The sequence below is a fragment of the Macrobrachium nipponense genome, chromosome 1 (genome assembly GCF_015104395.2).
Source record: "Macrobrachium nipponense isolate FS-2020 chromosome 1, ASM1510439v2, whole genome shotgun sequence".
Classification (NCBI taxonomy): Eukaryota; Metazoa; Arthropoda; class Malacostraca; order Decapoda; family Palaemonidae; genus Macrobrachium; species Macrobrachium nipponense.
This window is the reverse complement of record NC_087200.1, coordinates 105,013,486-105,029,028: the sequence shown is the minus strand read 5'-3', so window position 1 is coordinate 105,029,028 and position 15,543 is coordinate 105,013,486. Positions and strand designations below refer to the sequence as shown.

Here is a 15,543-nt window from a genome sequence, read left to right as displayed (position 1 = left end):
GACAAGAAGAGCCTGAAAGTTAAAGAGGAAAAGCTTTTCTGATGTCTATAGCTTTCAGTCGAAAGGAAGGGAAATGCTCCCCTAAATCTGAGAGTATCTCAGAAAATAAATTTATTAGTTTAAAGAACCAGACTCTAAATGGCAGACAAGATGAGATATAGCCATAACGCCACAGGTTATGGATGGCCTTTGAACCACAGATTCTGTTCAGGTAACATCAGAACATCTCAGCTGGCTGGAAAGATCTCTTTTCATCCTCAGTCTGGTGAGCTCTGTTGGGTGCTCAAGAGAATGAGCTGGTGTCAGCCTGTTGTTGGAGCCAGTTTTAGTCTGAGGACAACAGGAGCTCTTGCCACCACACTATTGAAAAGGATGGCCACAAGCTTTTGTTTCTTTCTAAGTAATACTGGAACCCTCCAACTGTACAAGACGCTCTTTTCTTCCGCAAAGTTAGTGAGCCTTTCTGGGCACTCAGAGACTGGGTTGGGGCTAGACTGTAGGTGACATCTATGTTCTAAATATCTGAGTGAGCTGGAAGGCATTCCTAGGAGTTTTGGTTAGAGCTGGTGCCTGGCTGTAACTGACGCCAAGCGAGCAGGAAGCCAAACAAGGAAAAAAACTTGTACTAATGGTTGCTCCTCGGCATTATCCCTGGTTGACAAGGCTGTCTTCTCTACCATTAAATTCTTAAGAGAGAGAGAATGGATCCAGGTCATGGAAGGGTCATCATTCTCAATGAAAAATTCTTAGGGGAAATGGACAAACCTTGTTATTGAGTCAAGACTTAGCTCGATACCCTTTCCCATCTCCCAAATGTCTTTTGTAGCACCTCTGAAAAAAAGCCCGTTCTGATAAACACCCGAACGTAAGAGCGTACTACCCTTGATGGTGTCTCTGAAATGAGATTGTTCAAGAAGGTACAAAAGGTGGAGGGATTCTGGGTAGTTTATCAATCTCAGCAGGAAATCGGCAACCATAACTGCAACTCAGAATGGGGCAACGAGGGACATAATGCTTTGATGAGTCAAAAAAAATATAGCCCTTCCCTGACCATATCGAATGGTGGAAGAGCGTAGAAGTAGAAGTTGGAACAATCTTGTAAAATGGTTTCCACTGATCATGTTAGAAGGTTCTTTTAACTTGACAAACAGACCAGGTCAGCCTGCCGCATAGATAGCATATAATTCAACAGAACTGGGAACCGAGAACTGAAGTCCACTTGAGAATAAGATTGGGTTTCTGACGGTTCTGTTGCTCTGACAGAAATTCCAGTTAAACTAGAGAGAGAAAATTTGATTGATCGTTCACAGTAAAAGAAAAAGACTTTTTGCTTGCGTGTGTGTTAAAGTAAAAATGTAATAAATGTGGTGATGTCTAAGGGAATAACCTCAGTTTAGGCTATTCTGGCACATGTGAGGTTCTGTTCTCCTGGGGATACATCCTGAAAAGTAACTCCTGGTTTCCCAAGTGGGCTTACTCGAGTAGAACGAAGAATGAGAAGTAGTCAAAGACTACTCTCATGATGAGGGACCTCTTCCAGATGACTAAAATTCGGACAACTACCATCATAGGTCCAACTGAAATTCAGGTCTTGGGGAAGAAACAGTGGAGCCCAGCTAAGATACCCTGTCCCTGCTGGTCTTGTGGGACAGGCTGAAGTTCATGGCCAGAAAAGAAAACAGAAGAAAGTGGAGCATAAACTCGAGACAAACCTTGCGCCATAGTTATTGAAGCCTAAACTCTCGAACTGGCAGACTTTGTCTCATAAGACAAGTCTGGGGTATCTTCCAGAGCCTGTATGTGGACATGAAAATGAAGTATCCTAATAAGCAGGAACTCCATTCAAGTGTGCCAGAGAACAGACGACAGGACTGTATGGTTCATCTCTGAAAACCAAACAAACTTGTAGAATATCATGCAAACTCGCAGATAACTACATGGACCAGTTGTTAACCCTGTCAATATGTACTTGACAGCCATGGACACATAGCCATCAAGGAGGGATTGACTTCCTATGCAATAATGCCAAGTGTTAACTCAAAAACACCTTTTGTACAGATTGAAAATATAAGCAGCACTGTACAGGCAGTTCCTGTTTGTCAGCTGGGGTTCCATTCTTGGCGGGTGCTGATAAGCGAAAACCAACATAACTGAAACTTGGCGATTTATGGTGCCAAGTTTTGGTTAACGGCGCCTCTGTTAGGTATGCTATGGTGCCATAACACTGTTATCGACACCTTATGGTGTTGATGACCAAAACTTGGCCTGTTGTGGTGCCATAAATCACTGATTTTATGGCGCTAGACAAGCGCCATAAAACCAGATCACCATTAACCAAGATGGCTGAGAACCTGGGACTGCCTGTACTTGGATAAAACTAATATTTGAAATGCATAAAGAAACTTGGAAAGTCCATAAAACACAGTAAAGCGTGGCCATTGGATAAAAGTTCTAGAACCCAACTAGGCGTAATGACTTCTGTTTCAGTGAAACACAATGCTCTACAAAATCTTACATAAAAGAACTAGGCATTCAGTGATTGTAGCCTAGTATGGCTAGAAAGAGGTGAGCGGACCGGAGCAGGAGTCAGTCACTCGGGATTCAGTATGGAGCCCAAGAAAGACTATCCATAAAAGAGCACTCAGGAGGGAAGATATCATCAATCTAAAGAGCAAAATGACTGAGAATATATACTTTCTGAAAGAAGCTGTGATTCTCTTGTTAGACGGCTGAGGATGGCAACACTTCCAAGTCTGCTGTCTTCTTAGCCCCTTCTCCTGATGTTAAGACAAAAAAAAAAACAAAAAAAGATCCTACTCCAAAATCTTGACAAGAACATCAGAGGAAGTAACAGACAAAGAACTTTTAGCTTGCTCCTAAAAAAAACCATAGTCAGGCTCTCAACTCCATGAAGAGGTGACTGCTTTCTTCACCAAAATCAGAATTTCGTCCACCAAAGTCCCTGTCTGCAAGGACCAGTGCTTTGAGACACTAACTGATGACACAAAAAGGGCACAATTCGATCCGTCTGGAACTCTAGGCAAAGTTGGAACAAGTAAAAAAATAGGCAAAACTGTCTAAGTGATTGTGATTGGGTGCTAGCGGCCACTCTTGGAAGCTTGGGCACTTACATTCCACTCTGAAAAGTGCCTCTTCAGTGACAGAGATTCACTGAAAAAACACCATCAGCGCTTTGTTTACACTGCAGTGTCACTAGAACAAAAGAACATCTTTATTCTATGGACACCTTTCTAATGGTTGCCTGTTAACACCTGTGGACAGCAGGCTCAACTGAGGGTCAGCTATCCACGGGCAAAACCCATGAACCAATAGTATGTATCCTCCCTAGTATAGGGGAATTCTGACAGGGACTGGGTTTAGGAGAACTAATAGGGCCGGATAGCAACCTCCCCCACTACACATCCAGTAAGACGCCTTTCCAGTGGCTGTCTGTTGATACCTGGGAACAGCAACAGGCTTGACTGAGGGGGCATCTACCCGTGTGTAAACCCCCGACCTCCCTCGGACTTCCAGTATGTCTCCTCCCAGGTTTAGACCTTAGGGTAGTATGACAAGTGGCTTTTGTCTAGGAGAATCGAGGGACGAATAAGCACCTCCTCCACTTCTCTTAGTTACAAGGTTAACATGTTAACCCAGACACAAGGAAGCAAAGGAGCCAGATGCAGGAGCAAGTGGAGAAAAAATTAATAAGGGGTAGTAGAAGGAAAGAAAATTGGTGTGGGGAGAGAGTATGTGCCAGGCTAGCTGGGTGCCAGGAGAGCTAGTGGCATATTACTTGAAATTCTACAATATATGCATTCTTTATATAAGTAATATACTTTTCTTTGTGAGCTTATATCACAAACTGTTCTCTGACCTTGTACAAAATTCAAAACAGCAAGTCAAAATACATACTAAGCACAATTCTCTCCTCATTATGCACTACCCTTACACTTTAAGTTCTCTGCAGGGAAAAGTGTAAGTAGTTCAATTAATGCTTTACCAACAACAGACACACACATGGTACCTTTACGTTGGCATATCTCAAATCCTATCAAAGACTGGGCATTGCAGATATGCATATCATTACTAAACCTATCTCTCCGGTGGTTACCACAATATATTAACTTTTAGTATGCTACTCCGAAAAGGCAATTAACCTTTACCAACCATGACTGAGAGGACACCGAGTGACAAAATACATACATATCTCAACCTTTGCTACAAGTTCTTTCTTAAATTCTATAGTGTTTCTCACTTTTCACAGAAGGGCTGGCACTTGGAACTTTCTTTGGCCCAATGATTTAGCAATTGCACTTAAACAAAAAACGATAACTATGACAAAGTTTTTTAGAAAAAAGTCTACGAACACCGAAACGTACAAAAGAAGAGGCGTATGAAAACTGAGGGCTGACTGTGTAAAAAATCACAATTTCTTTTATTCTACCAATATAAACAATATATTGTCCATCAACCCTTAAGGAAATTTAATTAAAATTTACATTAAAATAGATTATGTAATCCAAATCAAGAATATATAGAATTTAGGCCAAAGTCCAAGCACGGGGACCTATAAGGTCATTCAGCTCTGAAATGGAAATTGACAGTAAACGGTTTGAAAAGTGTAACAGGAGGAAAACCTCGCAGTTGCACTATAAATCAAGTGTTAGGAGAGGGTGGAAAGTAAGATGAAGAAAGAGAATATGTAAGGAAGTACAGTAAAAGGAACGAAAGTGGTTGCAGCTGAGGGGAAGGCAGGCTGCAAAGAACCTTAAGCAATGCCTACAGTGCACCGCATGAGGTCCACTGACTTTCTACGGGGTGTAATCCAAATCGCCTTCTTCTTTCTTGAGGAAATTAACAATTCCACAATTATCATCATGAACTTTTTATGCCAGCTTTTGTCTCTATGGTGTTAGACCTAATAAGAAATGAATACTCATATTAAATGTTATCTAATATTCCATAAAGTACAGTCGACCCCAGTATTTGCGGGGATCGTCCCACAACCACCCACGAATATGAAGTTTTCATAATAAAACTAATATTGTAATACTTACCTGAACACCTGAATTCATCCTTAATCCCACTTAGCCCGAACAGCTCTCAATTACCAATCCCACTAATGGGAAATTTTAACAACCATCATTACTAACGCTGCAGGTAAAATCTTATCATTTGAGCTACCATAACAAACAGTTGGCAATGCTGACACAGGAATGTGCTGATACTCCTACCTTTGTCAATTGCTTTAATCAAGTTCAAAATTGATGTGGGGAAAGGAGATTGGGAATCATTCTGGTGTTCAGGTAAGTATTACAATGTTTTATTATGAAAACTTCATATTGCAATACACTCCCTGAACACCTGAATTCACCTGATTAACAACATTTAGAGGAGGAGTGATCAATTCTATTGCACGCCCCTTTTTACAACCGCAGAGGTGGTAGCTCACCAATCTACTCTGCATAGGAAATCTGTTTAGTCATACACTCACTTTATCAATCACTGTTTTCGGTGAAGACATGCTGGAGAGTACTTTGATCGTCAGCCAGGTCAGTACTGTTTCAGTCTGTCAATCTCCCATGTGGCTCTTCAGAACCTCTCATGTATGGAGGAGTACAATGAGCCCCTCATGTGTGAAGGAGAAATAAGCAGAGTGCAGAAGTGCTGTCCCTCCGGGTAACCCATTTGGGTTGCAGATAAGGATCGATGACCAACAACTGACGAAGTATCTCAGCGCTGACGAAAGAGCTTAATCTACCAGAGCACTCCTTTGGACTCTTGTAGGGAGACTATCAAAGATTAAGATACTTAGAATGTACTAAAACTAAGTTTATGTGATTATACTATCCATGCTGCCTAAGATTCTAGAGACTAAAAGGAATTCCCTATCTGGCTAACCTAAAAACTTCCGAACTAAGAGAATACCACCTCAGTTAACATGATAATAGAGTTAGCTGCTACGCAAGGATTAAGAGAATAGCCTTCTGATGAGGTGAATTGAACATCTCTTAAGTAAAAAGAAATAAACGTTGAGATAGACTTCCAAGTAGTCGCCTCCAGAATAGAAGACACTGAATAATTCTTCAGAAAGGAAGATGAAGTGGCCATACTTCGAGTACTGTGCGCTCGGGGTAATACAGAGCTTGAAGACGACAAAGAACCTGGAGATGCCTGTGAAATCACCTCTCTCAGAAAGTAACTAATTGCATTCTTTGACAGCGGAAGGGAAGGATTCTGTGGAGAGACAAAAAGTGTACGCAGAAGAGGACAAAGTTTCTCAACCTTTGACAAATAGACTTTTAATATTTGCACCGGACATGAAGACATTTCCGCTGGATCGCCAGCAATGAACCCTTACAGAGAAAGAATCCTAAATGAACAAGGGAGAGGGTTAACCTCCGACTCCGTCTTCACCACAAATTCCGGAAGAAAAGACAGATACATATCATTTCCCGCATAGGAAACCAGCTTAAAAACTGCCTGATGCTTGCCCACCCTTCTAACTGTATCTAAAGCCGTAAGAAAAAGCACCTTCTTAGTCAGTTGTTTTAATGTTAGAGCTTCAATGGGTTTGAAAGCCAGGGAATAAAAAAATTGAAGTACTTCTGACGAGTCCCATGGAGGGGCCCAAGTCGGTAAGAGAGGACGTTCAATCTTAAAAGAACGTAGTAAATTGTAGATTCTTTTCCTACTCCAAATTTCTGGAAGATGGAACCTAAATGTACTGCTAAGCATTGAGTGGTAGCCAGCAATAGCTAAATACAAAAGACCCTTGACTTTTCAAAGGGATAGAAGTAAATCAGCTATCTTAGCTATAAATAGAAGGTCTAGAGATGGAATGACCCTCTTTACGACACTAACTTCTATACATTGTCCATCTGACCTGGTAAAGCTTACGGGTGGACTTTCTCAAGCTGAAAGAAAGCTGTCTAGCCACAGCTTTACAGTCTGGCCTGTCCCGCTGCTTGCTATACAGTCACAATGCAACTAGGTTCAGCATGCGAAGGTTTGGATGATAATAGTGAAAATGTGGTTGTCTGAGAAGATCTTTCTGCATGGGTAGGAACATCGGAACTTCCGTGAGGAGCTCTAAGAGTTCCGGAAACCAAGGGTGTTGGGGCCAGCAAGGAGCTATTAAAGTCAGACATCTTGACACTCTCCCGCAATTTCCTAATTATACCTGATGAATGAGACCGAATGGAGGAAAAGTATAACACCTGCATGTGATTCCGATTTTGTAACATTGCATCGGTGCCTATCGACATAGGGTCCACCACTAGTGGGAAAGAAACTGGAAGATGATGGTTTAATTGTGTCATGAATAAGTGCACAGTTGCTTGCCACTTCCGGAGAACCTGACATACTACTTCCTGAACCAACGTCCACTTTCCCCCCAATACCTGACTAGAGCTACTTAACGAATCAGCCAGTATGTTGAGACTCCCCGATACAATTGGGGAAGAAGAGACACTTTTCATTCTTTGCACCATCTCAGGACTCTCTTGTGCTATAGTATTGAGTTCTGCTGATCTTGTTCCCCCAAAGTTCTTCAGATACGACACGGCAGTTACGTTGTTGCAAAACAGCGCCACTATTCTGTTGCGCACTAGGACTGAAAAACACCTGAGGGCTTCCTCTACAGCCCTGAGTTCCCGAAGCCTGGGTTTTCTCCAAGGTTACTCCCCAACTTTGATATGAGGCATCTGTATATAAATGAGCTTTGCGAAGGGGGAGTCAATAGACCTTCCTGGTGTCAGATGCACTTCTTCTGACCACCACAGAAGATCCAACAGGCAAGAATCACTCTAGACTATGACTGTGTTCTCGTTGCGGAAGTCCCAGTGATTCCTGAGACATACCTGAAGAGAACGCATCTGGAGACGAGACCCTGGAACTAAGAGAGAGAGAGAAGACATTCTCCCTAGGGGCTTCTCCCAGCTGATACCAGCTGTTCCTTGTTAGACAGGAAACCTCTACCGGCTGAAAGACCAACTGGATCCTCTCCAGGGTTGGGAAAACCCTCAAAGGAAGAGAGAGAATCTTAATCCCTAAATAGGTCACAGACTGTGTTGGAACTAGGCAACTCTAGGCAAAGTTTACATGAATTTCTACAATCTTGCATAGATTCAACAAGAAGTCCCTCGCCCTTAATAGTTCCTCTAGAGAGGAGCAAGAATCAGCCAATTGTTTAGATACCTCAACATTCTGTACCCTTGACGATGCATAATTGCTGACACTGGAGACATAACCCTTGTAAACACCTGTGGTGAAGTAGTCAGCCCGAAGGGGGAGGACTTTGAACTGGAAGGTGCTGGCAGAAGACACGAACCTGAGGTACCTCCGAGAATCCTGATAAACGGGAATCTGGAAGTACACATCCTTTAGATCCACTGAGACCATCTAATCCCCCCTCCTGACGGACTGCAGCACCGACTGCAAAGTCTCCATACAAAACTTCACTGAAGCCACCTGACAGTTGAGGCCCAAATGGTCTATAATGGGCCTCCACAAACCTACGGCTTTCGATGCGACGAAGATTCTGCTGTAAAACCCTGGAGAGAGAGGGGCTGGCTCTAACACACCCTTCTCCAACAAGGCCTGAATCTTCTTCGCTAGAGCTACCCCCTGATGGAAAACGGGTGTTCTAGAGGGAGACTTAGAAATTGTTTCTCTTAGAAGACTTACGAACTCCTTTTGGGGAAAGAGAACCTTGAGCTGTTAACCTGATCATTGCCTGTTGTGATTCTGCAGCTGAGTTAGAAGCAACAAAGTTCATCATACTGGCCGCATCATCATCCTTGAACAAAGAATTAGCAAAGGCTAAAAGTGCTCTATGCAATACCCTCTTATGAATGTTCGGATAACGAGGGGGAGGATAACCAAGAAAGAAATTTAATTTCTTCTTGCTTACAAACATTGCAGACAAAGCTAAAGCATTCGCCTGGTGTGCCAAAACCCTTTAAGAACTGCATTAAACCTGACAGCATCCAAAGACAGTGCAAAAGAGCCTCAGTCTGATTGTGCAACACATTCTCCAAAGCACCTGTTTCCTTAACTGAAGACCTAAACAGGATTGCCTCAAGCAATTAGTTGAGTAGTAACCTGACACCTGCTGAAGAGTTACCTCGAACTGCATAAATCGCCTTATGCAGAGAGAAGAGAAATGTCCTGTCTGTTAGAAGCCACCACCAATGTTAAACAAATGTCCACCTACTCCAAAGCCTGCCTAACCCAATTGAACCAAACCATCCCACAGGACAAAGGAGCAGGAGCTGACTTAGTGGCATAAAAAGCCTCAAATAAAGACTGATTTGACAAATGTGGTTGGTCCGGATGGTTCAAAGAAGTAACATACTCAAGCATGTGTCTGTAATCTTTCGTGCTGGCTAAAGGACAACCCAAGTCCACTGGAATCTCCTGAACCTCTGGATGAGAATCTTCTTCCTCAATGTCCGAATGGTCTAAGACCGACAAAGGAGGAGGAACTGAACAAAGCCCAGAGAACGATGAAGAGTCTGCAAGCGGACCACCATAATCAGAATGCTGAACACCCACACCTAACCAGGTACCCGGAGCTGAATTTACATTGTTGATTCTACCAGGAAGGATAGAAGGAGGAACCGAGAGACCAAGAGCCAAATCCATGTTGTTACCAAAGGGAGACGAGAGAGAGGAGGTGAACCCGCATTGTTAAACCCAGGGGGAGGATGCACAAACAAAACCACTTGCAGAGCGACATAGGAAGATGAAGAGAAAGTAGGGAGAATGAAAGAGGTAGAAGCTACAATCTGAGGATCTACTGCAGAAAATGCAAGGGGAAGACAGCCGCAGGTTGCTCGATGAAGGTGCCTTATGACCAGTCAAAACAGCGGAGCATAAATCTGAATTGGAAATGACGGGCAAACCCTGTGAAACACCTGATACTACCAGAGCAGCCTCTTGATGCAGAAGAGAGGGGTTGCACATACCAAAAGGTGGGAGACAGAGGAATAGCCAATGCAGAAGAGGAAATGCTAAAAGTCGAAGAGGGAGGGAAAGCGGAAGAGGCGGGAGCTGCAGGAAAGACAGGAGAAGAAGCTGAAGAGGAGACTGAAAAAGGAGCAACAGAGAATGTGGGAGCAGAAGATGAAGTGACAGGTAACCCAGAAGAAGAAGACTCCTTAAAATGAAGGGACAAAAAGTACATGGAATCCACCCCTCTTTGATAATCCTGAAGCATATCCAACATGAATTCTGGACACTCCTGTGTCACACTCTCTGTGTTAGAGAAACCATTCAAAAAACCTCTCACCAAAAGTCTGTACCCTTTTGAAAGACCCAACAAATCTGCATTATACGTACTCCGCCACATCTAATTGCTGATCGTGCAAATCACTTTTAGAAGCCAAAAAACACACACAAGAATGCACCTTACTAGATAAAGGAGTAGGAAAAGCAAAGAAGGGGGTAACTAAAGTAAAATTTTCAGAAATGGCCGAAAGAGAGTTAGGAGCTAAGGCAAAAGGATTTTGCATCACAGGAATGAAACACTGATGATAGCAAAACTTTTGCAAGAACACAGATTCCGCTCAAACCCAAAACTGGAACCCATCCAGGAGAACAACTCCGCACACTTAATACTTTCTCCTCACTACCTAATCTGGACCTAACCATCTTTGTAACACCTAGATCCTGATCCTGATTAACATTATCAACATTAAATTTATCATCAACACTACAAGGGGGTTGGGGGAATGCTTCACTGCTTGCTCTGCGCTGAGGGTACCGGCAGAACTTATCTACTTGGAGGCTTGCGGTTCTCCATTACCCTCAGCACCCGCTACGACTAGTTCTGGAACAGGCAGGGGAGCTGAAAAGGAAGAAGGATTAGACATCATAATGCTACTACTTTCCCTATCTGAAAGTTGCTGAAAAAGACTAGCTATTAAATTTGTCATACTACTTGCAATCCTATCTTCTATCAGTTTGACTACCTCTGAACTCTCTAACTCTTTAGACTGATCTGTAACAGAAGCCTGGGACACTAGAGGCAATGAAGAATCTAACTGCCGTTTGCCGCCCTTACTAGCCAATGTCTTGCGATGACGGATGTAATCCTTCATCTCTTCTATCGTCCAATCGGAACATTCACTGCAACGAGTCTGCCCATCACACTAAATCTTCCTACATACCTGGCAGAATGAATGTCTATCGTGTCTCAAGGTACTCATCCGTCTCTTGCAGGAAGAACAGGAGTGATGAGCACTAGCCTCCAAAGTCACGCGGGAAGTAAAAGTCAAAGCTGAAGGAGCTGTAGTAGAAGGTGAGAGAGACTTGCTCATGATGACCTACCGAGTCCGTGAGTCGGTGACTCCAAAAGGGATTTTGACGGAGGAAAAATCTATTTCTGGGCAATGACCCGTGTCGCCCAGTGAAATGTATCCTTGATCCTCATTTCTAAGGCATAAATATCTATACTATAATAAAATAAATAATACCACATACACTACATGTATGAGCACCGCGAATTAATGAGGGTTTCCTTAACCTCCCAAAACTAAAATGGTGTATCGCTAGGCTAGCCTAGGTCGCCTCAAACACAATACTCGCGCATGACGTAGGATTGAAAAAAAATTACCGCACTCGCGTGAGGGAACCAAATCGCTCCTCAAGGACTGATGATAAACGAGGGAAACCCCGTAAAGAGGTTAAATAATATAATGGTTCAAACCGTGATACACCAACCTATCAGTACCCATCAGGAGCGAAATGGTAAAAATTTCCCGACAACAGTAACCTATACTGTGATGTGCAAAAAAGGTGAACATAAAATATACACTGCAAGAAAAAGTTGAGATGACTACAATGCATCCAAAATGGCCGACTCAGGAACAGCGATACGCTCGGTTCCCATGCCAACGCTTCATTATTAAACAACACCATACTTGATGCATAGTTGCCTAACCGCGTTCAAAGTCAACAAATAATATATACTCAACTTAGATGAAGATGCTTCTTGAAGGTCTGAAGACATGATGACTTCCAAAAATCACAAAATACCTTGCAGCAAAAACAAACGCATTAACGCTTCGATTGCTATTGAAGGAATGACGTCCTTGGGAGAGACAGTAGTAGTAGTGAGCAGAAGGTAGCCGTTGTAACAGCACCTCTGCAGAGGGGGATTTTGAGAGAGGAGATATCTATTTGGTGAAATATCTGTGATAGTGGCTTCCACTTACCCCTGATGCTATTCCGACACCCTTTGAGGGTGAGCGAGCCAGAGGTAGTAACTCTGGCATTCCATATGGCTTTTTCTCTGGTATATTTAGCATTTATTTATACCTAGAAATGAGTGCTATAGGAGCATTTCACTGGGCAACATATATGTTCCACAGAAAAATCCACAAATAGGTGAAACTGCAAATCTGGAACTGCGAATAGGCGGGGGTCCACTATATAGCAAAAAGAAATATGAAATGCACATAATACCTTTTACCCTTCAACTTGCTTCAGCTTACCTGTTCTAGAATTTCTAGATCCTGAAACTCCGACTCAAACAGTTCCACTAAGAGATTTAGTACACGACTGTGAAGGAGAGGATGTATGGACACCACTTCATCCAAAAGAGCTAAATGTGTGGGAGTTGACTCAGTACACAACTTGAAGTAACTGGGCTCCTTAACCACACACTCAATCCATCGAACAAGCCCTACACTAACAACAGGGAATCTGTAAGAAGAGATTTAAAAAAAAAACCCACAGGGTCAATGAATGTGCATATTTGACAATGTTTTGCGGTAACATTTTGATTGTTTAGCATTTATATATTACCAGCCTTGTGAGAGTTAAGATATTTAGCTTGGTGACAGTTACACTATGTTATACACTAAAATATTTACCAGAAATTGTATGACACTACGGAATATCATTATACAGTATGGTCCCCAATTATGCAAGAATTTGGTCAATCCACAGCCTCGCAGAATTGGAAATTCGCAGATTTCGAAACACATACCTTATGGAAATAATTCCAATAGGGTCAAGACAAATGGCAACTTACCCAGTCAAACTTTTTTATACTACCCTTTTTCAATACTTTCTATGTACTATAGTGTAATTTTTTTCTAATATGAAGTTGTTCTTATGGATAAAAAAAAATATTTTGGACGGAATTTCCTCTACCTATCCTCTGCCAAAAAAACCTTCAAACTCCTCTTTCTAATCCTTCGCGAAGAGTTCTGCTAAGTGAAGGCTTTACCTATTTCAACAATAGAAAAAAATAAATGATCAAATGCCAAAAGTCAGTCAAAACAAGTAAACCTAGAAAAAAAATCTTGCTTCATGTTCAGCAATGATGGATTTCAAGTTGTTGACTGCTGCCAAAATGGAAGATGCTCCTTCTTTCGTCTTTAACTTAAGGGGACCGTCCGCTATGGCGGATGACATGTCAACTTGAAAAAATAAAAAATCGAGTTATTACTTGTATCTATGCAGAAACATGCCGTGCATGCTTTCCAGAAGTTTCAGCCAATTATTTTTACAAATAATGAAGATATAGAGGTTTTTAAATCATGACGTCATCGTAACTGCGTCGTCTGTATGACTGAGTTTGACAGAATCGTTTTTGCGTGTTTATTTTTGCATATATACAGGGATTTTTCAGATTTTTTCGAGATTCTCATACATCTGGTAGCAATGAAAGGTAGTGCGAGTTGAGAGCTGGTCAGAGCAGCTATTTATAGGCGAGAGCCGCGAGACTCAGAGAATGACTCAGTTACGCCATAGACGTCAAAGGAGTTACATGCACTTCGTCACTTGCGTTTGGTCACTAGCTATTTACGTTGTTTTTACAACTTCTTAGTGAACTTATAGCAATGCCGAAGTTACCTAAGATCGAGAAAGCTACTCAGCAACTAAGGCTAGCAAAATTAGTGAAGGCCAGGAGTGTGCTGAAAGAAAAACACGAAAATTCATTGTTATCAGCGCCCTCATTGTCTCATGTCTCGCCGTCAACATCATTGTCTGGTGTCACGCTGAGGGTATTAATACCACTTTTAGGGGTAGGACCAGGATCCTTGATGTAGAAATCAACAATAAAAGTACAAATAAAGTAATTATAATAATGTTGTTTTGACTTTTATAAGAAAAAAGCAAAATTCACATAGCAAATCTTTGGGAGCTCATAACTCAAAAACATACTTATGCGCATGTCAGTAACCATTACTCGGTTATTTATTATCCAATTTTGGAGAGAAAGATATCATTGGAAAGAGGAATAAAAATCCCATAATTCTGTGTGACAGAATTTTGAATTCTTTCTTTTTTTTTTTTTTTTTTTAATTTTTTGAGTGTCTAGACTAAAAAAAAAAAAAAATTCATAAAAAAAAAAAAAAAATCAAAATTCTGTCACACAGAATTGTTTCGTATATAAAGAAGTGTTTATGGTATGATTTTCAATACAACTGATGTCATATTAGCGGAGAAATCTCTACCTATTTTTTTTTTTTAAATCATAATTTTTGCTAATAAAACTAAAAGGGTTTGCTCAAATGACTTGAAATTTTTATATGATGAAGGTATTATATATATCTAAAACATATATGAAAATTATCGATTTTGCGTAATAAATAAAAAAAATAGACATCATAGCGGACGGTCCCCTTAAGGGCAAGCTTTTTAGTTTTGAGAAAATGATATTGTTATGATACAATAAAGTTTGTTCATACTTACCTGGCAGATATATATATAGCTGTATTCTCTGAAGTCTGACAGGATTTCAAAACTTACGACACAAGCAGTGGGAGATCAGGTGGTTCGTACCCATTCCCGCCGCTGGGAGGCGGGTATCCGGAACCATTCCCATTTTTTATTCAGATTTTCAAGTGCCACTGTCTCCTGAGGGGAGGTGGGTACTTGATTATATATATCTGCCAGGTAAGTATGAACAAACTTTATTGTATCATAACAATATCATTTTGTTCATGAAACTTACCTGTCAGATATATATAGCTGAATCCCACCATTGGAGGTGGGAAGAGACAGAATAGGATTTAGGAAACAAATTACATGCAGATGATTGACATCTTGGTTCCTTACCTGTTAGCATAGCTGACTTCGTGATTACTGTCACCCAAGTCTGCCTCTGCTTTACTAGAGTCTCCAGCAAGCTGGTGAGTTCTAGATGATCTGTCAACGGGGACGTGACCACAATGCGACTAGACCATATTGACCATACTATGAGGGCAACGAAGCAAAAACCACCGCCTGACCAAGCCTAACAAAAGTTAATCCCACATAACTTAGGCTAAAGAATGGGAAGTCCGCCTTTGGAGCCCGACCCAACAACCATAAACCAATACAATAAAATTAAAAACTCTCCTAACCATTTTCTACAGGATAGGATGAGTGCTACTTCCTGCCCCCAGGATTGTATTTGCGGAAATGCATGGCCCTAACGAGCAGCAGTTCTCATATGTCGTCTTCACATCCCGCAGGTAGTGTGAAGCGAACACAGAGTTGCTTCGCCAAAAGGTAGCGCCCAGGATGTCACTGAGTGCC

General features: G+C 41.7%; 1 protein-coding gene across 2 annotated transcripts in view; it reads right to left on the bottom strand.

Moving 5' to 3' along the window:
- LOC135219518 (negative elongation factor D-like) overlaps positions 1–15,543 on the bottom strand; it is a 166,419-nt gene that overhangs the window by 31,957 nt on the left and 118,919 nt on the right. For both annotated transcript variants that reach the window (XM_064256348.1, XM_064256347.1), the window contains exon 12: positions 12,504–12,714. In XM_064256348.1, the coding sequence (XP_064112418.1) occupies positions 12,504–12,714 (211 nt within the window). The remainder of the gene's footprint in view (positions 1–12,503; positions 12,715–15,543) is intronic.